This window comes from Chanodichthys erythropterus, chromosome 12 (assembly GCF_024489055.1).
Source record: "Chanodichthys erythropterus isolate Z2021 chromosome 12, ASM2448905v1, whole genome shotgun sequence".
NCBI classification, from domain to species: Eukaryota; Metazoa; Chordata; class Actinopteri; order Cypriniformes; family Xenocyprididae; genus Chanodichthys; species Chanodichthys erythropterus.
Genome location: NC_090232.1, coordinates 44,705,154 through 44,727,854, shown reverse-complemented (window position 1 = coordinate 44,727,854; position 22,701 = coordinate 44,705,154). Strand labels below are relative to the sequence as shown.

At 40.6% G+C, this 22,701-nt stretch overlaps 1 protein-coding gene across 3 annotated transcripts in view; it reads left to right on the top strand.

Moving 5' to 3' along the window:
- The window catches only part of pkd1a (polycystic kidney disease 1a), a 102,094-nt gene that overhangs the window by 53,805 nt on the left and 25,588 nt on the right, over positions 1-22,701 (top strand). For all 3 annotated transcript variants that reach the window (XM_067403141.1, XM_067403140.1, XM_067403142.1), the window contains 16 exons: positions 1,362-1,633; positions 3,998-4,762; positions 6,341-6,472; positions 6,562-6,737; positions 8,024-8,139; positions 8,774-12,423; positions 13,438-13,590; positions 14,501-14,641; positions 16,808-17,096; positions 17,169-17,385; positions 17,472-17,631; positions 19,430-19,588; positions 19,694-19,838; positions 20,311-21,021; positions 21,861-22,023; positions 22,364-22,625. In XM_067403141.1, coding sequence (XP_067259242.1) covers positions 1,362-1,633; positions 3,998-4,762; positions 6,341-6,472; positions 6,562-6,737; positions 8,024-8,139; positions 8,774-12,423; positions 13,438-13,590; positions 14,501-14,641; positions 16,808-17,096; positions 17,169-17,385; positions 17,472-17,631; positions 19,430-19,588; positions 19,694-19,838; positions 20,311-21,021; positions 21,861-22,023; positions 22,364-22,625 — 7,511 coding nt within the window. The remainder of the gene's footprint in view (positions 1-1,361; positions 1,634-3,997; positions 4,763-6,340; positions 6,473-6,561; positions 6,738-8,023; positions 8,140-8,773; positions 12,424-13,437; positions 13,591-14,500; positions 14,642-16,807; positions 17,097-17,168; positions 17,386-17,471; positions 17,632-19,429; positions 19,589-19,693; positions 19,839-20,310; positions 21,022-21,860; positions 22,024-22,363; positions 22,626-22,701) is intronic.

Genomic DNA, 22,701 nt, shown 5'->3' with positions numbered 1-22,701 from the left:
GCAAACATAATTTCAGTTGAATAATATTAATTTGTACATATTATAAAGTGTCCATGGTTCTGTGCAAAGTTAATGCATATGCTTTGGAAATAAGTAAAAAAAGAGAAACATTTTGGAACAATATATTTGCATTATATATTTGATCAACAGTTTTAATTAAAGGTGCCCTAGAATTAAAAATTGAATTTACCTCGGCACAGTTAAATAACAAGAGTTCAGTACATGGAAAAGACATACAGTGAGTTTCAAACTCCATTGTTTCCTCCTTCTTATATAAATCTCATTTGTTTAAAAGACTTCTGAAGAACAGGTGAATCTCAACATAACACTGACTGTTACATAACAGTCGAGGTGTACGCCCCCAATACTTGCATAATGCCAGCTCATGATTGAGGTATAACACAAGGGCAGAACGTCTGGATCTGCACAGCTGAATAATCAGACTAGGTAAGCAAGCAAGGAAAACAGCGAAAAATGGCAGATGGAGCAATAATAACTGACATGATCCATGATATCATGATATTTTTAGTGATATTTGTAAATTGTCTTTATAAATGTTTCGTTAGCATGTTGCTAATGTACTGTTCAATGTGGTTAAAGTTACCATCGTTTCTTACTGTATTCACGGAGACAAGAGCCGTCGCTATTTTCATTTTTAAACACTTGCAGTCTGTATAATTCATAAACACAACTTCATTCTTTATAAATCTCTCCAACAGTGTGTAATGTTAGCTTTAGCCACAGAGCATAGCCTCAAACTCATTCAATATCAAATGTAAACACCCAGATTAATACAATACTCACACAATCCGACGCATGCATTCAGTATGCATGACGAACACTTTGTAAAGATCCATTTTGAGGGTTATATTAGCTGTGCAAACTTTGTTTATGCTGTGATAAGAGTCAAGAGCTCGGGAGGGGGCGGGGACCGCGTGATTTAAAGGGGCCGCAACCTGAAATCGTTTCTAAATATGCCTTAAAATAGGCAGTTAAAAAAATTTATTTAAAAAAATCTATGGGGTATTTTGAGCTGAAACTTCACAGACACATTCAGGGGACACCTTAGACTTATATTACATCTTGTGAAAAAAAGTTCTAGGGCACCTTTAAAAGTATTACTGGACCTTCGACTGTCATTATTTGTTTATTTAAGCTTATTAGGTAAAATTGATTTTATTATAAGAAAAGTGAATATATTCAAATACACAAATTTATTATGCATATATATTTTAATTTATTATTATATGCATACAATGCATATGTATATAGGCAAGTGAACCTTTTAATACAACAAATATTGCTCTGTATATGTGCATTTTTTTTTTAGATAAACTTATTTGTATGGACTTCTGTTGTAGGTTGCGGTGACCTCTGCGCTCCCATCACTGTGTGCCTGGATGAGTGGATCAACGACACATCCGTCCCACCAGAGTCTACATCGTGCCCCACAGGAAGCCAGTACTGCCCATACACTGAGCAGTGTCTGCCACTGTCCAGCCCGTGCCATCCCGGGGTTTGTGTTAACTGTTCTGGTGTCAGTCCTCTGCCTGCGGGCACACAGTACCCCGATTACAGCCTCGTTGGGGAGGTGCTGGTCACCCTGCCGGCCGGACCCCCCTCTAACGTCCTGGTGAGTTTGACCGAATGAAAATCTAACTGAACTGCATCTAAAATCTTAACTTCTGCTTCTTAAGAATAAAAAAATTAAAATTCATTCTCAAGAAAACTATCCAGAACATGGAATAGTATCTCAAAATGAAAAAGGTAACACGTTACAATAAGGTTTCATTAGTTAACTACTTTAGTTAACATGAACTAACAATGAACAATACATGGTAGTTAATACATTAACTAATGTTAAGGATGTAATTTAAGTTTCTGGTGTCTCCAGAATGTGTCTGTGAAGATTCAGCTCAAAATACCCCACAGATCATTTATTATAGCTTGTTAAATTTGCCCGTTTGGCTGTGAGCAAAAACACATAGTTTTTGTGTGTTTCCTTTTAAATGCAAATGAGCTGCTGCTCCAGAAGAGGGCGGAGCTTTAACAGCTCACGCTTTGGTTGCTCAACAATAACAAAGCTGGAGAATTTCACGCAGCCAAAATGAGGATTGTCAGTAACAGTGTTCAGCCTTACATTGTTTAAACCGGAGTCGACACTGATGGAGAGACTCAGGAAGAAGTTACAACTTTTAGAATGAAACTGGACAATTCTGATGGTTAGTGGATAAATTTATATAGTTGCTGTGGAGCATGTGTCGTCATGTTAAACTTTTGTGCAAATCCAGAGTTGAATTGTGAAGCAGTCCAGCGTAAAATTATGGCATGGTAACAACACTCTACTTCAACAACTCTTCCTCTTTTCTAAAGCAGGCCAACATGGCCTCGCCCCCTTCGTTGTGTGTTCTCGGGGGCGGGGTTTATGTAAATTTTAGGGTTAGTGATGTCACTAACCTGGGAAGAAGTTTGTTGTAGTTCCTACCAGCCATTTGTTGTAGTCCTTAAACAGCGAATTCTGTAAAGGCAAATATCTCCCTTTGCATTGAACTTTGAGCGTTGTAACTTTGCAGATGTTGTTTATGCTCAAACAGCAACATTACACACTAAATAAAGTTAAAAAAGTGTAATTATAATCAAGGACTCCTTTAACAAATGAGACCTTATTGAAGTGTTATATAACTATAGATAACTTAAATAACTATAGATATGCAGATATAACTATAATGTTAATGTATTTGGTCTTGGCAGACTCCGTTGCAGCTGCTGCATAAATAGACGTACATGAATCTGTAGCAGATCTAGGCAGGTGGAGCTGGGGAGGTGGAGGAGTTCAGAGGAACTCTGATACAGCACTCCAGGACTAGCAAACACTGAACCAGACTATTCAAATGTAGAACAAGCAATCTCATTGGCTGCAGGATAAGCAGAGGCCAATCAGCATGTACCATGTGATAATGATGTGATTGCTTGCAGATTGTATGTAAAGGACCATCAGCCTGTGCCATCTAGAGTTTCATGACTGAACTAGATATTTATAATTTTTACAAGATTTCTATTTTAAATAAATGCTGTTTTTTACTTTCTATTAATCAAAGAATCTTGAATTCAAAGAATTTCACTGTTTCCACAAAAAATATGAAGCAGCTCAACTCAACATTGATAGTAATCCGAAATGTTTCTTGAGCAGCAAATCAGCATATTGAATGATTTCTGAAGGATCATGTGACCCTGAAGACTGGAGTAGTAATTGCTGAAAATTCAGCAAATTCATCACAGAAATAAATTACATTTTAAAATATATATTTAAAAAGAAAATAGTTATTTTCAATTTATCTTCAAATATTTTTGATCAAATAAATGCAGCCTCAATAAACATAACACCCCGAGCCCAAACTTTTGAACAGTAGTATGTAGTGTTTGTTGTTCTGTGTTCAATATATGCTTATTTTAATCTAAAAATCCTTTTGTATAATAAAAAGTTTAGAACATTTGTATTAATAATCAAATTGCAGAAATCTTTGAAAATCAGTGAAAACAAATGACATCAGAAGTCAGTGGGAAAAAAATAATCTAAAATGGTTCAAAAAATAGGCTTTGATTTCTTTATGCACATATAATTTTGTGTTTTTGTTCCTTTTGATTTTTAATGTTAACTGTAGACATGTTCTTATATCTGCATCTAGAACATAGAGCACAAGTCCAGCACTCTTGAGCAGGCATTTATTACAGCTCTTAATGAGAGGTTGAGTGTGTGTGTGTGGGCATGAGGTCGTCTACTTCACCCTCCTTCAGTGCATTCGACCTGAAGCGTTTAAAGGGTGAATGTGGGATGGCTCAGAGTGTCCTCAAGTACTTTGGGGTTCAGTTCACAACGATCTCTGAAAATGACCCTCAGTAAAAAAAAAATGATTATACATTTGGAGCTGCAGCAGCATATCTTGATACAATTGGACAGATTTCATCCCCTCTCACTTTCTGCCCTGCTCTCACTCAGGTCCAGGAGGAGATAGAGAACCTGCTGGTTTCCCCCCGTGACTTCATCGCCCTGCAGCATGATGCCGGGCCGTCTGGGCTCCTCCAGTGCTCGTCCGACCCCTCATCACCATGGAAACAGAGCGTGCTCATCCAGAACCGCTCGGATTGGTGGGATGCAAATGAGACGCTGCAAGCTGAAGCTGAGGGAGGCTGGGAGGAGGGCGTGGTTTGTCAGATTAGGGTGCTGTACGTGGGGCAGAGCAACACCACGCTGCAGGGTCCCTTCCTCCGTTCTGGGCTCCCTCAGTCTGGCGACTACAGTTTGGAAGTAACGTCCAATGATAAGGACTTTCCCGTCATTGCTTCCTGTCCGATTCATGTTGTCCCACCGCTGGTGCCCACCGTGATCTATCCAACCAATCACAGCGGGACGGTGTACTTCCTCCCCAATCAGACGTGGATTCTCGTCACGGTCCGCTCAGAGCACATCGCTCTGATTGAGCAGCAGGGCAGCAATGCGACCGTTCCTTTTCACAGCACTTGTCCCCAGAACCTGGTGGCGAAAGTGGCCGAATGCAGAAGGCCTGGCCCGTACAATGACACCATGTACGCATGGGTCGACCTCCAGCTTGGGTCCACACCGGGACAGACCACCGTAATGCTTCATGTCAAGAGCGAAGTTACTGAAGCAACGCTACAAATTCAGGCAAGGGTGCAAGAGCCACTCCGGGGCCTGGTTGTCCAACCGCATCCTGCTCACAGAGTCCTTATGGAGTCCATAGTGGTAAGTGACTCTTCTGAGAAAACCCACTTAAACTAGGTGGTTTTAGGATGTTTTAAACTGGTTTCCCAGCACCAAAACCCATCTAAAACCATCAAAGGAGACCAGATAACCACCTTAGGCTGGTTTAAAACATTTTTCAGCATGACTTTACCTTCTAAACATTTACTGTTTTATTTTTCTGGTTTGAACTAGTTTCCCACCCTGACAAGTGCCCAAAACCCATCTAAAACCATCAAAGCAGACCAGCTAACCACCGTAGGCTGGTTTAAAACATTTTTTAGCATGAATTTACCTTATAAACATCAACGGTTTTTTCTGGTTTGAACTAGTTTTGCACCCTGACAAGTGTAAAAAACCCCATCTAAAACCAGATATCAACCTTAGGCTGGTTTAAACCATTTTGTCAGCATGACTTTACCTTCTAAACATTTGTTGTTGTTTTTTTCTTCTGGTTTAAATTAGTTTCCCACCCTGATAAGTACCCAAAACCCATCTAAAACCATCAAAGGAGACCAGATAACCACCTTAGGCTGGTTTAAAACATTTTTCAGCATGACTTTACCTTCTAAACATTTATTTATTTATTTTTCTGGTTTAAACTACTTTCCCACCCTGACAAGTGCCCAAAACCCATCTAAAACCATCAAAGGAGACCAGCTAACCAACCCTGTTGGCTGGTTTAAAACATTTTTTTTAGCATGACTTTACCTTGTAAACATCAACTGTTTTTTTTCTGGTTTAAACTGGTTTCCCACCTTGACAAGTGTCAAAACCCATCTAAAACCATCAAAGGAGACCAGATAACAACCTTAGGCTGGTTTAAGCCATTTTGTCATCATGACTTTACCTTCTAAACATCTACTGTTATTTTTATTTTTATTTTTTTTCTGGTTTAAACTTTTTTAGCATGCTGACAAGTGTAAAAAAAAACAAAAAACACCTACAACCAGATAACAACCTTAGGCTGGTTAAAACCATTTTGTCAGCATGACTTTACCTTCTAAACATTTAGTTTTATTTTTTTTTCTTCTGGTTTAAATTAGTTTCCCACCCTGATAAGTACCCAAAACCCATCTAAAACCTTCAAATCAGCTAACCAATGTAGGCTAGTTTAAAACATTTTTTAGCATAACTTTACCTTCTAAACATTTATTTATTTATTTATTTATTTTTCTGGTTTAAACTGGTTTCCCTCCCTGACAAGTTCCCAAAACCCATCTAAAACCATCAAAGGAGACCAGCTATCAACTGTAGGCTGGTTTAAAACATTTTTCAGCATGACTTCACCTTCTAAACACCTGCTGTCCTAGGATTGTGTGTTATTGTTAATATTTTAAAAACCTCTTAAATCATGTGGTTTGCCAGTTTTGGTCTGGATTAAACTTGTTTCTAAACATCGAATGTACCAAGAATAGAGTATTTATTGCTTATATTTTATGTTTGTCCATAAAAGTTGTCTGTGAGACAGAAGCGGGTCTGAAGGTTTAATGCTGTTCTATATCCACCATGTCGCTTTTGTTATGGCCCTGACCTTTCTCATCTTATTCTCTTACCTCTTCTACTCGTATTGTATTTCAGAGCTATGTGGCATCTGTGGAGGGAGGTACAGACCCGTCGTTCAGATGGACAGTGGATGATAAACCATACTTCACGTACTACAACAGCAATTTAAATATCATATACCAGAATGCAGCAGTTTACAAACTCACGGTGACTGGTTTCATTTAACTCAGTGCCGTTTATATAAAGGCCACACTGATTCCATCAGCTCAACAACTGACCCATCTCTCGTCTCCTAGGTAACGGCTATGAACCAGGTTAGCATGCTGACAGAACACTTCAACGTGACAGTGGACCGCATGAACCCGATGACTGGCCCAACCGTCCATGGAGTCCCCAGAATCGTGCAGCAGGGTTTGTCCCTGAACCTCTCTGCGTCTGTGAAGATAGACATTGCGGTGAACGTCACCTTCTGGTATGTTCTATTACAGTAAATTATTGCCTGTCATTAAGAATACATCAATAATAGCAAATAATTCTTGGAGAAAGAAAAGGAATACTTTGAGATGAAACACCCAGTTGAGATCTAATCAGTTCCTGATGGATAAAGTCAAGTGCTTTCTTATTGAATTTCATATTTCTCTTTGAAATATGTCACATAATGGAAGTAAAATGGGTTGTGAATGCTCTCTTTGAAAACTCTCTTCTTAGACAGCTTTCTACATTCACATCCCATGACTGTTTAATGTACTCAGTCTGCACACACTCTTTTTTTTTTTTTTTTTTTATCTTCTCCACGGCTTCCACCGCCTCACACACTCCCAGCCTGCTCCCCTTTAATGGCACTTTTCTCTAGATTTACAGTCTGTGGTTAGCGCAAAATGCTGACAAGAATTTTCCCTTCAACGCCGAGCATAGAAAGATTCCCAAACTTTCCATTCCATCCCCCAGAAGCCTGCTGTGCGCCACTGCAGATGTCTGCTTTATTTATTTATTTTATGGATTTCTCTATTTATTGTCCAAAAAAAAGTCTTTCAGACAAGTACTGTAGGACGATTTCTTCCTGTCTCTTTTATCTTCCCTGCTCAGTATCTCTGGAGTTCAGCCCGCCACTTGTTCAGTCAGTCGTGATACCTGATTCTCCTTTGGGTTCCACTTCCATAGAGAAGGTGGGGATAAGATGGAGCAAGAGATGAAGGTGTATAGCTGGGAGCTAAGCTGATGATTCAACAGCAACTCCGCCTCTCCCTCCCGCAGCGATGAGTCAGACAGGCAGATTTGCAAGACAGTGCTTTTATTCTCTCCAGCTAAAAATATCTTCAAAACAGACCTGCCACCTTGCTCTTACACATTCCCGAGGCACCAAGAGAGATTAAAAGTTGACTTTTCCCCCATCCTTTAGTCCCCGCAATAACTTTCTTTAAAGCCAACATGAAATCAGAGTTGACTTTCTCAATACATGTTCCTGGTCTTAATGTGCACAGTGTGTCATTATTCAAAAGGAAAAAACAACCTGTAACTTTTTTCAACTCCTCCCCAAACACTGTCAATTCCCTATTGATAAAATCAAGTACTGTTTTTTTTCTTATTGAAAATGTTGTCACATTACATAAGTAAAATAGGTTTCCGGTTTCATGTTGACTTTAAGATTTGGTAGGTTGACAGTGTAACATTCTCAAAGACCAATTGAGAGAAACTGATTTAAGCCAAACCTGTTGTAAAATGATGCATGTAATTAGGCATGCTGTCTGTTTGTCACAGGTGGTGGTTTGGAGATGGAGGAAACCGTACACATCAGTTTAAGCCCCCTTACGATAACTCCTCTAATAACCAGGTGGTGATTCGTGACGATGTGGAATACATTTATGCACAGCCAGGTAAAAAAAATTCAATGTATTCAATGTTTAAATATAAAAAGCTTCCCTCTGTAGTAAGATTCTATCAATATCACCACCCCTTCTAGGTACTTTAATTTGTTCAATGCCTAAATAACGAATGGTCGATAAATTATGTTTGAAAGAATCAAAATGAACAGCAATGGGATTTTTTTGGTCCTTCAATCGTATATTACTTCTGTGTTCAGCTATACGTGTTTTTAAGCACCGTTTTGTTTTACCTATATAGGCCATACCACAGGGACATTTGATCATATAAATTACATTTTTAGTATTGCACGAAATTATTCCCTTAATCCTCAACTGTTTACCTGAGTGTGGATGACTAAAAGTGTGACATTTCGTAGTAAAATTGGTCAGCTCTGACCAACATTTGCTGTATATTAGGGGCTCGTTTATAGACAATTCGTGGAGGATCTCATGTAGTTACAAGTTACTACAAGTATTACAAGTAACTAACCCTAAACCAAACCCTAACTGTAACTGTATAGTAAGTACATGTAGTTAATTTGAGTACTTATTTGAGTAATATATAAAATATATAATATATATTTTACATTCATACTGATTATATTTTATATCATTATTGATCTTTTTCTACTCTTATTTTTTGCAGGGGAGTACACCCTAATGCTCTCCGCCTCCAACCGCTATGAGAACAAGACATGCAAGGTCGACGTATATGTCTTCAGCATTCTGACAAGTGTGCAAATCAAAATTGATCCACCACTTCTGCGTGCCAGAAAACCAGCTGACTTTGAGGCCCACCCCTTACCGTCTCCCTACGGCATCATCTACACCTGGAACTTTGGTGACAATTCAAGTGTACAGCAGGGACGTGAACGCAGGGTTCCTCATGCGTATGCTCACATCGGTGTCTACAACATCTGCGTGAATGTGAACAACACCATTAGCTGGACAGGCACCTGTGCAGAAGTTATCATCTATGAGGACATTAAGGGCTTGGAGGTGGTGTCATCTGCTCCCACTGAACGCAACACACCTACCGTTGTCAGAGCAAGTCTAGAGGCAGGCAACAACGTAACATGGAGCTTTGACATGGGTGATGGAACGGTGCACATGGGTGTTGAACCACAAGTTGAATATACCTACAGGAAAGATGGAAACTACACTGTTAATGTCACCGCAATGAATGCTGTGAGCACTCAGTGTAAAACCTTACCTGTTGAGGTGTTTGTGTTACAAGTGTTATCGCTAAAACCTTCCGGGTGCATTCAGGAAGACAAAGAGGTCGACTTCAATGCGTCTGTGTCAGGGAACGTTTCAGGACACGAATACGTGTGGAGTTTTGGAGATGGAAGCCCCAACGAGACTCAGTATGGAACGACGCTGATAACACACTCGTACGCTAGGAGTGGAGAGTACCATCTCTCGTTACTTATGTCAAGCGAAGCCAACAAGGCCAATTTTTACACAAGGATCTGCGTCCAACCTAAACTTAAAGCAGTGTCTGGGTTACCTCTGAGAACACATGTCAAGCTTGGCGAGGAGAGTAGATTTACAGTAGATGCCTTCCCAGAATTTAACTACACGTACCTGTGGGATTTTGGGGTACTTGACACGAAATATCCTGTTCGGGGTGGTAAAGAGATGGCTTTTACTTTCAAGAGTCCTGGGGAATATCTGGTTACAGTTAATGTGAGCAACAACATCTCCTATATCAATACCTCAGTTTCAGTTGAGGTACAACAATCCCTTGGGTTTTTGCTGATCACTCATAGTGGAGATAAAGGGAACAATCTTTCTTTACACCAAAACTATGTTTTCAAAGCATCCTCAGACTCTGCGAATGTTATCTACATCTGGGACTTTGGAGATGGGACTCGATTTAATGGGACAAATGTATCACATGCTTACAATTCTTCAGGCAGGTTCAACATCAGTGTTACAGGCAAAAATGAAGTGAGTGAGACCAAAAATAACATTTCCGTTGTGGTCTTGGCACCAATCACAGGACTGTCGGTAAATGCCAGCTCTGTCAATGTCCCTTTGAATGCTTCTGTCCACTTTGAGGCACACCTCGACCAAGGAGATGACGTACGGTACTCTTGGATTCTTTGTGACCGGTGCACATCTATCCAAGGCACTCACACAATGTTCTACACGTTTCGCTCCGTTGGGACTTTTAATGTTATTGTTACTGCAGAGAATGACATCGGCACTGCTCAGTCCAGCATTTACATCTTTGTGCAGCGTGAGTTGGAGGGCTTGCAGATAGTGGCGGATGAACTTATTGAAGGATGCTGTTTTGCAACCAATCGTGTCCTTCACTTACAAGCCTCATTAAAAGAGGGCACTAACATGACCTTCAGCTGGAACCTTCTGAGGGAACATGAGAACCATGACCACAATGTCACAGGCAAGAGTATATACCTCAATTTTTCCACCCCGGGTCCATGTGAGGTGCTTCTCAAGGCAACCAATTTGCTTGGCCAGCTGGCTGTGAACAAAACTATTAAGTTTCTGGATCCTGTGGAGAATTTGGTCCTTGAGTCTTCACCAAACCCTGCTGCAGTAAATGCCATGACAAATATGAAGGTATCTGTAAGTTTTGGGACAGATCTCCATTACAAATGGTGGGCAGATGGTGAAATGTTAACCTCTGACATGTCCTCCATCATGCACAGTTTCAGAAAACCAGGTTTGAGACTGGTTAAAGTGGAGGTTTCCAACAAAGTCAGCTCTAAAATGGAACCAAAGTGGATCAGCATTCAAGAACCAATCTCTGGATTGAGTTTCATTGCCACAAATGTTACAGAGAACTTTGTAGCCTCAGGGGACAATGTTTCTCTGTGTGGAGAAACACAGATGGGATCCAATATTTCATGGAAGTGGCTATTGCCAGACAGCACAAAATCAACCCAACGTACCACTTCCTACATCTTCCCCAAACCAGGAATCTTCACTGTCGCTTTGAACGCCACTAATGACATCAGCGGAGAACTGTACTCACGTGACTTTACAGTGCAAGACCGTATCCAGGGTCTGGAGCTCAAGGCCAGCAAACAAATTGCTGCGGTTGGTGAAAATGTTGAGTTTACCATCTCGGTCTCATCTGGAACTTCTGTTAATTTCATCCTAAGCATTAGTGGTGATGCAACTGTTGTTCTGAACAATCAAACGTACATCCACCAGTTCACCAGTGTGGCCAAGTACTATGTCAACCTTACTGCCCACAACCAGGTGAGTTCAGAACGCAAGACTCTGCACATTGAAGTGATGGAGCCTGTGACCAAGTTGACCATACTGGACTGCTGTGATGCTGCTATACCTGTCGGAGTACCTAGGTCTTATGTAGCAAGTACACCAACACGTGAGCCGCTGACCATCCTGTGGACCTTTGACCTTCATCATGGTCACAAGATTTCCCGGGTTGGCAAATCGGTGACATATGCACCAGATCAGCCAGGCAATCTGACCATATTCCTGAGAGCATTCAATTCCCTGAACGGTCTAAATGTGACCAAGGTTATACGAGTTCAGAACAGTATCAGGTCAGCCTCCTTGGATGCTCAACCAAGCGACACCTTTGTAAACAAGACGGTCAGCTTCCATGTGGGTATCACTCCTGTTTCCACTCCAGCAACATATCAGTGGAACTTTGGGGACAGAACTTCAGCCACTATCACTACTACACCTTCCCTTAGCCATATCTACTTCCTTCCTGGTCACTATGTGGTGCGAGTTAACATCTCTAACCTCGTGAGCTGGGTTACAGCAGAGATTGAGGTCAACATCTCTGTCCTAAAGTGCGACGAACCAGAGGTCCAGATCATTCAAGCTCCACGACTCGCTATCTGGCGGTACCAGCCAACCTTGGTAGAGGCCAGTGTGAACTTAAAAGGCTGTGCCCTCTATGGAGTAGAGTACCTCTGGGAGATCCTCACCTCCCCTCGCTGTCAGGATGATGACAAGAAAGGTCTGCCACCATCTAAGGTCCGTCTCCCTGCAGAAGTCAACGTCCACAGACTCCAGCTTTTAGTGCCCAAGATGTCGATTTCTGCTGGGAACTACACTCTAGTTTTTTCTCTGTCCTATGAGGGGGTGCCACTACGGAAGGCAGCCTGTCTCCAACTTTCAGTGATGTCCAAAAAGTTGGTGCCCATCATTGAGGGTGGCACGTACCGTGTGTGGTCTAAAACTCAGGATTTACACTTGAGTGCAGTGCAATCCTATGACCCCAATCTGGATCCGGAGAACCAGTCCCTCCTCAACTACCACTGGGAATGTGTGAGCACCTCAAAGGTAATCAAGATACGTGCATTGATAAATGCTTTTCAATGACTTAAACTTTCTGTTCCTCTTGCTCATTGACAGTGAAAGACATAAAGTGATCTAGCTAGGGGTATCCAATCCTGCTACTGGAGGGCCATCTTTCTGCAAAGTTTAGCCCCAACACACCTGCCTAGAAGTTCTGAAGACCTTGATTTGCTAGTTGATGTGTGTTTAATCAAACTTGACTAGAAATTTACCATCTAGGAGCAGGGTTGGACATTCTTAATCTAGGCTGTAAAATACTGTAGCAATACTTTTAGATAATTCCAATATGTGAAGGAGCTTAAAGTATGGATGACTGTTTATTCAGTTCTCAAGTGACTGAACAATCCAATTTGAGAGAGTTTTTCTTTTTTTTCTTTTTTTCTGGAAGTGGATGATTAGTGGATGAAAATGTGAAATAAACTTTGGGTGAGAGAGGGTTGAAGATAGTTTAAGTAATTGCCATTTAAAAAAAGAGCTTAAAAGCTCCTAAGAGAGATTTATATGTGTAAATTTGAAAGAAAAAAAAGTGAGTATGTGAGGGACGCTTAGTATCAGAGGCTTGAATATGTGCACAGCAACTCGGAAAGACAAAAAATGGATGTTTGGTTGGTGTATGCTTTAGATCAGTTACATAACTAGCAGTGGATAATCTCCACATTCCTCCAAGATCTCCCAGCCTATCAGAATCACTGCCTGAGGGGAGCATTGGGAGATTCCTGCTTTTTATTAAAACATTTTATCACTGACAGAAATTCAGAAGAATATTATATCAGGTATAATGGAATATTTCAAGCCACGGTGGCCTCAGAAATAGCACTTAAGCCACATTAAAAATGTATGAATGTAATTTCATTAAATAATAAAATATAAAACCAACTTGCATTTATTTTAAAGGAAATGCATGCACACTTTTCAAGCAAAGCATCCTGAGGCAAACAAATGAGCCAATTTATAACTATATGCAGTGATTGTAAAGTGTCTCTTCACTCCACCACACAGGGTCCAGCTCACTGCTCCACCTTGCATTTCGGGTTGGGTCCGAGTGACCCTGTTGTGGGATTCTCTGGGTCCGAACTGGAGGTGGATGTTGAATATACCTTCCGCCTGACCGTCAGCAAAGAAGGCATGACCCCAGAGTCCACGACCCAAACGGTGAGGGCCATTGCTAATTCCTTATATTTCATCTCACTTTCTTCTCGACAAACACATTTTTTTCAAGTGCTACTACCCACAGTCTAGTTTAAGGATGCACTGAATAGAGCAGCAACATTTAAATGAATTCATTGTCATTCTTTTCAGTGCAAACATGCCTCTTTTTTATGTAAATTTGGCTCATTATAGAACACAAATTATTCACAAACTCTGGGCATTTTGAATGTCACAATTAACGTCATGCTGTTGCCACCCCGTGGAAACCTGGCGGTAAACTGAATCTTATTTAAAAGAAATTTTCTAGCGTTCATTACTCAAAAGTGGCCTGCAAGATGTGCAATTGTGCCTTGCAAACTGCGTTTTTGTGGGTGTATTTGTGCTGTTACCTGATATGCATACTTTCAATAGCGAGCAAAAACAATGCAACGCATGCAAATGAACAAAGTTATGAACATCTGCTATTCATTGTTTGTGAATTCCCTCCTTTTTGTTCTGTTCTACAGCATTGAAATTGGTCGGTGTTATCATTACAAAATATTCATTCTTATTTAGCATACTCTGTATTTAGCTATAATTAACTGACCCAAACAGGTAAAATGAAGGTACTTTACATAATTCAAAACATAATTGAATTGCTTTTTACCTTCTTACCTTCACAATTCTAAGCTACATGTGAAAGCCTGATATGATATGCTAAAAGGATTATCTCATGAGATTTAACTTTAAAGGTCTGATTGCTTTGGGAACCATGATGAAACCAATGCAGAGTCATGAGGAACTCAATCAAGTTTTAAATGAATCGGTTTCCTTCATAATTGCCCTGTCAGTTTCCGTGGTCAACAGAAAACATAACTGCGTAACTTTAATTAACTTACTAAAGTTTTTTTCCTCTCTCTTTTTCTGGTCACAGGTGTGGGTACAAAGCGGTCGCATCCCAATGGTGTCACTGGAGTGCGTGTCCTGCAAAGCTCAGTCTCGCTACGAGATCAGTCAGAGCTCTTACGTGTACTTGGCTGGTACCTGCAATAACTGTCACAGCTCACACAGAGGGGTAAGAACGACGCTTACATGCACAGCCTTCATCGATCGTGCACACAGAAAGCCGCATTTCAGACAGCGCGCAAATATTGAGTTCTCTTTCAACGGACAATGCGCTTGAACAGACAAATTCACACAAAAATTATGTCAACATGCCCGTCTTGGAGAGTATCCTGTGTATCAGTGTCAGTGTGTTGGATCTGTGCATTATGTCTTAAAGTGACAGCAGCCTAATATTCCTGCTGTCTGTGTTTTTAATGTTAATCAAACAAAAGACAAGGAAATCACTCACTGCTCTTGACTGAATAGCTTTGGTAACTTTAATAATGGTTAATCTTTACTTAATTTATACAGTAAAGATTATTATGTTATTTTACATTTGAATACTTTATTTAATTTCTGTACCTGAACACTACTTTTAGATACCTAAATAACCTGAAAAGTTCCCTGAGCATAGCACATACCGAACCATACCGAAACCGCGTCGTAATTTTAACCGTTATCTTTTAGCTTTCTGAATGCGATGATATAATTTTTCCCTAGGAATAAGATTATCCTCATAGAATCTGAATGTTGGGAATGGCATATTTGGATTTTGTGAGTCACTCGTGCCTTATTTATTAGAGGAAACATGCTGTCATAATTTATTGAAGAGAGATTTACATGGCGAGATAGAAGCATGATGTCATTCTAAAATGGGAGCGTTTCTCTTTTTCACGGGCATTCCTCCTGCTTTTTTCCATCCTGCTTTCTGATAATGTTTAGACTGAGACTGGAGTGATGTTATGGTTATGCGAACCAGAGGGAGGGGAAACCTGAGTGGGCGTACAGGGTGATGTCATCATTATGATGTGATGCGTTCCACCGCATTAGACGTTAACGACATGCCGGACCTCGTTAAACACGCACAGACATTTACTTTGTGACCAGGCGGTCAAACACTCCTTCCCCTTTTTCTGGTTCACATGAGCCGGAGTCAGTAAATATTATGGTAAATTTCAGGGACGCTTATCTAGTGGTTCAAACACTCAGGGTCTGAGATGAGTGCTGATTTGGACTGATGCTGATGGAGGTCACTGCAAGGTTCCTGAAAAACCTGCTTGAAGCTACAAAGGAATTTGAAATAAAAATATTTAAGTTAGATAAAGTAAAGAGTTATTACACGTTTATATAATGCATTTCATTTTTAATGAATGATGTAAATGTATTCAAAAAATATTTATATTGTTTTTAAAGTTAATTATTCAATTCATAAAATTAAAATCTAGCTAAAATTATTATTTTTTTAAAAATCAATTTAAATTATTATATACATTTCTTATTCTTTTAAATATGACAATTTTTGTAGCTACATAAAACTATATAGGCATTTAAAATAATAATTGATCATTTTTACGCCATTAATAATGTAAATATTTTGTATAAATGTAACGCATTACGTAAATGTGCATGAAGTATTAATTTAATATACTTTAATATACTAAATTTTAATTAAATTTAATAATTCACTTTCAATAAAATGAAAACTTCTCATGAATATTAATTAATTAAATAAATACAATTTTAAATAAAACTAAATTTAATTATGTAGTTAATATGTTGAATAATTATAAAATGTAAACAATTCTATAATGTATGTTATATTATAATTACTAAAATACATTATTGATTTTATATTAAATTATTTATTAAATTATGATAAATTAATATTAATTTGAATTGTTCATTTATTATCTGAAAAAATAATTTTATGTAAGCATTCGAATAGTGTTGATAATTCATTAGAAATATAAATATTAATCTGTATACATTTAATTTTAATTTATAATGTAAATGTATTCAAATAATGTTTCTTAACCTTAATAAAGTGAATTATTAAATTAATATAATTAATGTGTTTGAGCATGGCACTAGAAATGCCAAGGTCATGGGTTCAATCCTAGGGATTGCACATACTCAAATACAAAATGTATAGTATAATGCAATGTAAGTCGCTTTGGATAAAAGCGTCTAATAAATGTAAATGTAAATTATTTTAATCAAATAATTCACTTTAATATTAATAAAAAGTAAACTGCTAATGTTATAATGAAATGCTTAAGTATGTCAATATATGACATATATGACATATATATGGAAATACCACTGACATGTCCCACATGTCTGTTGTTGCTGCTAGCGGTGGACGGCTATGAACCGCCGTAACGAGACGCTGGTGCTGGATCTGAACACCACCACCACAGGCAGCGACAGCATGCACTTGGTCCTGAGACAGGGCATCCTCCGGGACGGAGACTCCTACATATTCAGCCTCCATGTGACCGATGACAGTATGGACCGGGAGGGCGTGGCCTACATTGAGCTCCACCCCAACCTGCCACCAGCCGGAGGGGCGTGTTCTCTGTGGGCGGATGGGGACGGGCCTCAGGTGCACACACTGCTGGAGAGAGTACACTTCAAGTGTTCAGGTGCGGCTGGAGAACAATGACTTTATGTAAGATTCTGAGAATTAGGTTTGAACAATCACATCTTATTTTCAGGTTACGCTGATTTGGATGAGACAGAGTCTCAGCTGGTCTATAATCTACTGGTGATGCGCTGCAACAAGCTGTACTGCGATGAATTCTGTGTGTATAAAGGCACAAGTCCAGAACATTCAGCTTTCCTGCCGCCCGGCTTCAGCTCGACACAGTACAGAGTGTCTGCATCAGTCATAGTGGAGGACCACCAGGGGGCGTCAGTCATGGCCCTCAACAAGTAAGTAACGGTTAGACACAAAGACGTTTTGTGCTCTTTTCTATCCCGACCAGCTTTGTGAATCATTTGTAATTTGTGTGCATCAGGTCATTGGAGGTGGTGCTGCCAGCGGTTCCTGTCAACTTCAGCTCTCTTCCTCACTGGCTGAGCAATCTGACTGATTCCACCCTGAGAGAGCTGCTCCGACAGGGAGATTCCCAGAGAGTACGAGAGCTCTCGCTCGCCCTCATCACTGTCCTCAATGAGGTGAGGCGCCCTTACATGCATTCTCTGTCAACTTCCATTTATCCATCAATTCATCTGTCTGTCTGTTTGTCTGTCTGTCTGTCTGTGAACTGTCTGTCCGTCTGTCCATCCGTCCGTCTGTCTGTCTGTCTGTCCATGAACTGTCTGTCCATCCATCCGTCCATCTTTCTGTCTGTCCGTCCATCCGTCTGTCTGTCTGTCTATGAACTGCCTGTCTGTCTGTCTGTCTGTCTATGAACTGCCTGTCTGTCCATGAACTGTCTGTCCATCTGTCTGTCTGTCCATGAACTGTCTGTCCGTCTGTCAGTCCATCCATCCGTCCGTCTTTCTGTCTGTCCGTCCATCCGTCTGTCTGTCTGTCTATGAACTGCCTGTCCGTCTGTCTGTCTGTCCATGAACTGTCTGTCCATCTGTCTGTCTGTCCATGAACTGTCTGTCCGTCTGTCTGTCCATCCATCCGTCCGTCTGTATGTCTGTCTGTCTGTCCATGAACTGTCTGTCCATCCATGAACTGTCTGTCCGTCTGTCCATCCGTTTGTTTGTCTGTCCGTCCGTCCGTCTCTCTATGAACTGTCTGTCCGTCCGTCCGTCTGTCTGTCTGTCCATGAACTGTCTGTCCATCCGTTTGTCTGTCAGTCCGTCTATGAACTGTCTGTCTGTCTGTCTGTCCGTCTGTCTGTCCATGAACTGTCTGTCCGTCCGTCTATGAACTGTCTGTCTGTCCGTCCGTCTGCCTATGAACTGTCTATCTGTCCGTTCGTCCGTCTGTCTGTCTGTTCGCCTGTCTGTCGATCAACTGTCCGTCCGTCTGTTTGTCTGTTCGTCTGTCTGTCTATGTCTGTCTGTTCATCTCTGTCGATCAACTGTCCGTCTGTCTGTCGATCAACTCTCTGTCTATTAACTGTCTGTCCGTCTGTGTACATCTGTCTGTCTATCTGTCTGTTCATCTGTCTCTGTCTGTCCATCTGTCTATGATCTGTCTGTCTGTCTGTCTGTCTGTCTGTCAACTGTCTGTCTATCTGTCTGTTCATCTGTCTGTCTTTCCATCTGTCCGTCGATCAACTCTCTGTCTATCAACTGTCTGTCCGTCTGTGTTCATCTGTCTATGATCTGTCTGTCTGTCTATGAACTGTCTGTCCGTCTGTCTGTCTGTTTGCCTGTCTGTCTGACAATCAACTGTCCGTCTGTCTGTCTATCTATGTATGTATGTATGTATCTATGTATCTATGTATCTATCTTTCTATCTATCTATCTATCTATCTATCTATCTATCTATCTATCTATCTATCTATCTATCTATCTATCTATCTATCTATCTATCAACTGTCTGTCTATCTGTTTGTCTGTTCGTCTGTGTGTCTATGTCTGTCTGTTCATCTCTGTCTGTCGATCAACAGTCCGTCTGTCTGTGTGTGCATGTCTGTCTGTCTGTCTGTCAACTCTCTGTCTATCAACTGTCTGTCCCTCTGTCTGTTTCTGTCTGTCTGTCCGTCCGTCTGTCTGTCTGTCTGTCTCTGTCTGTCTATCCGTTTGTCTGTCTATCAACTGTCTGTCTATCTATCTGTCTGTTCATCTGTCTGTCTGTCCATCTGTCCGTCTGTCTGTCCATCAACTCTCTGTCTATCAACTGTCCGTCTGTCTGTCTGTCCGTTGTTCCGTCTGTCTATCCGTCTGTCCGTCTGTTGTGTCTGTCTATTGTTCTACACGTTTATCTGTCTCCATATCTGTCTATCAATCCATCCGTCATGGCTTTCTCCATCCACTCATTATCTAATGTCTGTTTCTGTGTGTGTGCCAGTATGAGCAGGGTGTGTCCCGCAGACGTGAGCGCGTATCTAAGGTAGAGCGTCAGTATCGAGTCAGCATCAGAGGTAACATCACCAGAGCGCTGACGTCACTGGACCTCACCACCGTCAGTGACATCCAGCAGACATCAGCGGCGCTCGCGCAGTGCACGGTGAGACGTCATGCCCTGTATCCTGAACCAGTTCAATGTCACTGATCAGAGGAACTGAGGAGAAAAAAAGTTGACAAAGTCTTTCTTGTATGTGTGTGTTTTTAGGATGTGAGTCGAGAGTTTGTGTGTGAAGAGTGTCAGAACAGCACTCTGGACAAACTGGAGTCGATGTTAGAGATCCTGCAGACAGACACTAAACAGGGCACAGTCACTCCGACTGAGATAGCAGACAACATCCTCAATATCATGGGTAAGACACGCTCGCAGTGAGATAGCAAACAGAATCTTCCATTTCATGGCTGTTATGCTAACACACACTCACAAACAAACAACCCCAGAGGGAACAAGCTGTTTACTTGTTTACACGTTGCAATTTTTTTCATTTCTCTCATTAAAGCTTATCTGAAACAAATCTACAAATCAAACTGCTGTCAATATTATATTATATTATATTATATTATATTATATTATATTATATTATATTATATTATATTATATTATATTATATTATATTATATTATATTATATCTGTTCAGTTATTTTCTCATCTGCCTTGTCTTTGATTTATCTTTATTTTGGGCCTTTTCTCAGTAGTGTGATTAATTGCAATTAATATAATTTTCTATTTATTATTTTTTTTTAATGAATTGGCAGCCAAATTAATTCTAGTTCTAATATTCGGCCACTCAGTAAATCAAACTGCCACTCATTTCCCCTGTCAGGTGACCTGATCCACCAGGTGAGCCAGGCTGCTTCCTCTCCGCCGCCGGAGGACGAGGACCGCGGCAGCATATCCCAGCAGCCTCCGTTCCTCTTAGAGGAGCAGCAGCATCACCCGCTACGAGTGGCCGCTAAAGCCTACACCCTGTCCTCCGTCCTCATGAGGATCCTCATGCTTGGCCGTGTCCTCAACGAGGAGCCCCTGATCCTCAGCGGGAACGAGATCGGAGCCGCTGGCAAGCGCGCCGACCCACAGAGCCTGCTCTGCTACGGCGAGAGCGACGCGTGCCGCCGTTTCTCCATCCCGCGAGCTTTCAACGCCAGTCTGGAACGGGCAGCAGGGAGCACGCTGGCGCAAGGAGCCAACAGCGAGGACGGCATCGTGCAGCTGCTGTTCCAAGTGGAGCCAAATCCATTCCCGTTCAATTACGTCACCAATTACACCGTGTCTACGGAGGTGGCGTCCATGGAATTCCGCACGGTGAACGGCACACAGATTCCCATCTCAGATCTGGACGAGAGCCAAGCCATAACGGTTACCGTTAATAATGGAAGCGTGGCTGGGCTGGACGCTAACAGATTGGAGGCCATCTTGCCGCCGGCGGGAGCCGAGAACGTCAGCCGCTGCAGTTCGGTCATTGTGAGAGTGAGCACGGGGAACGCAAACAGACAGGCGGGAATCTACGTCCAACTCAACTTCACCGTACTAGACGGTAAGATGGCCAACACAAGGGGGAGCCACTGAGAATAAAAAAACTGTCAAAAAACCTGTCAAAAACTAAAAAAAAACATTTATACTGTATGAGAAATATATGTAGGTGTGATATTATAAAGACAACATGTTGTTTCTGAAATTAAATAATTGACTTTTATGGTCATCATGCTTAAGAAACTGTCTGAAAATATTACTAAATATGAAAGGAATAATAATCTTTATAAATACTTTTAATAAAGATGACGCATCTATGCTTAACACTTCCACAAAACACTTTCCGCAAAATTGCCGTTTTGTTTTTTCTTTCTATTAAAAACTAGTGCTAGAATAAAATTATCATAAATAATTTCATGTTATCTGCTATTTTAGGATTATTTATGTTATTTGTGTTATTATAGTGTTTTTAACATTTTGAATGGGCTTTTATTTTTATATTTTAATTTTTGTTTAAGTTTTAGTAATTTTTTTAATGTTTTTTTTCATTTTTATTAGGTTTTTAATATTTGTAATTTAATATTTTTATTTTAATTAATTAATTATTTTATTTTAGCTTTATTTCAGTTACCGAAAATGATTTTTAATACTTTCAGCAGATGCCTTGTAAACACTCTGAACACTTTATTTTGGTTGAACTAACGGACCAGTTGAGTAATTGGTTCAATTCTTAGTTAGTACAGCACATGGTCAATGTTTAGTAATGTGTGACAACCAACATTGTAAAAATCAACTTTATTTATCTTCACAGGAGTAGAAATAAGGGAATTTAATCCTTCTTTTGAATGTTTTCTTGATTTTATGTATCTCTAACACCTATTTCTATTCATCCGTCATCCTCAGATTCTCCAGAAAAGTGGGAATTGGATCCATCGATCATGGCTTATCTGCACACTTCTGAATGGCCCAACGAATACAACAGCACTGACAGGAAACACATCACGCTCAATATGACGCGGGGACGGGACTTGGACCACCGACAATACACTTTCTTCCTGTCTCCAAAGTAAGAGACATCATCAATTAAAGCTTTTTGATGTGTCTCACTGCTATTTTTGACTGAAAAAGGCCATTCATCTATAATAAATGATGAGTTTGTATGCGGGCGGCTCTTTTGTTTGTTAAATGAACATCAGCAGCTCTTTACTGAGTGACTCATTCATTAATATCGCTAATGAAGATTAGTGCTTCACAAAACACAAAGAGTGCTGCCAGATTTCAGTCTCTATCCATTTTGTTCATTTGCATTTTGGATTTTTAGCCAATAAAATAAAAACATTTGCTGTGATGCACTAATGCACACAAACTAGCTTTTGAAGACATTTTCATTCTGATTTCTCCTTCAGTTCGTATGACACCACGCGTGACCACTTCATAAACGTGTCCACGGGCTGCGGCACGGATGATCCGGATCTGATCCGGTTGGAAGTGGCTGTGTTCACATCTTTATGTCAGTATTTTAGCGAGAGCGCCAAACAGTGGCGGACGGACGGCATGATTCCTCTTCCTGAGACCAGCGTGGGTCGAGCCGTGTGTCGTACGCGTCATCTCACCGCTTTCGCCGCCAGCCTGTTCGTTCCACCCGACGCCGTCTCCTTCATCATTCCTGTGAGTATCACAACTGAACACAGCAGACATTTTCTTTTCCTTAATGTTATTCATATTAATAATCATTTGAAAAGTT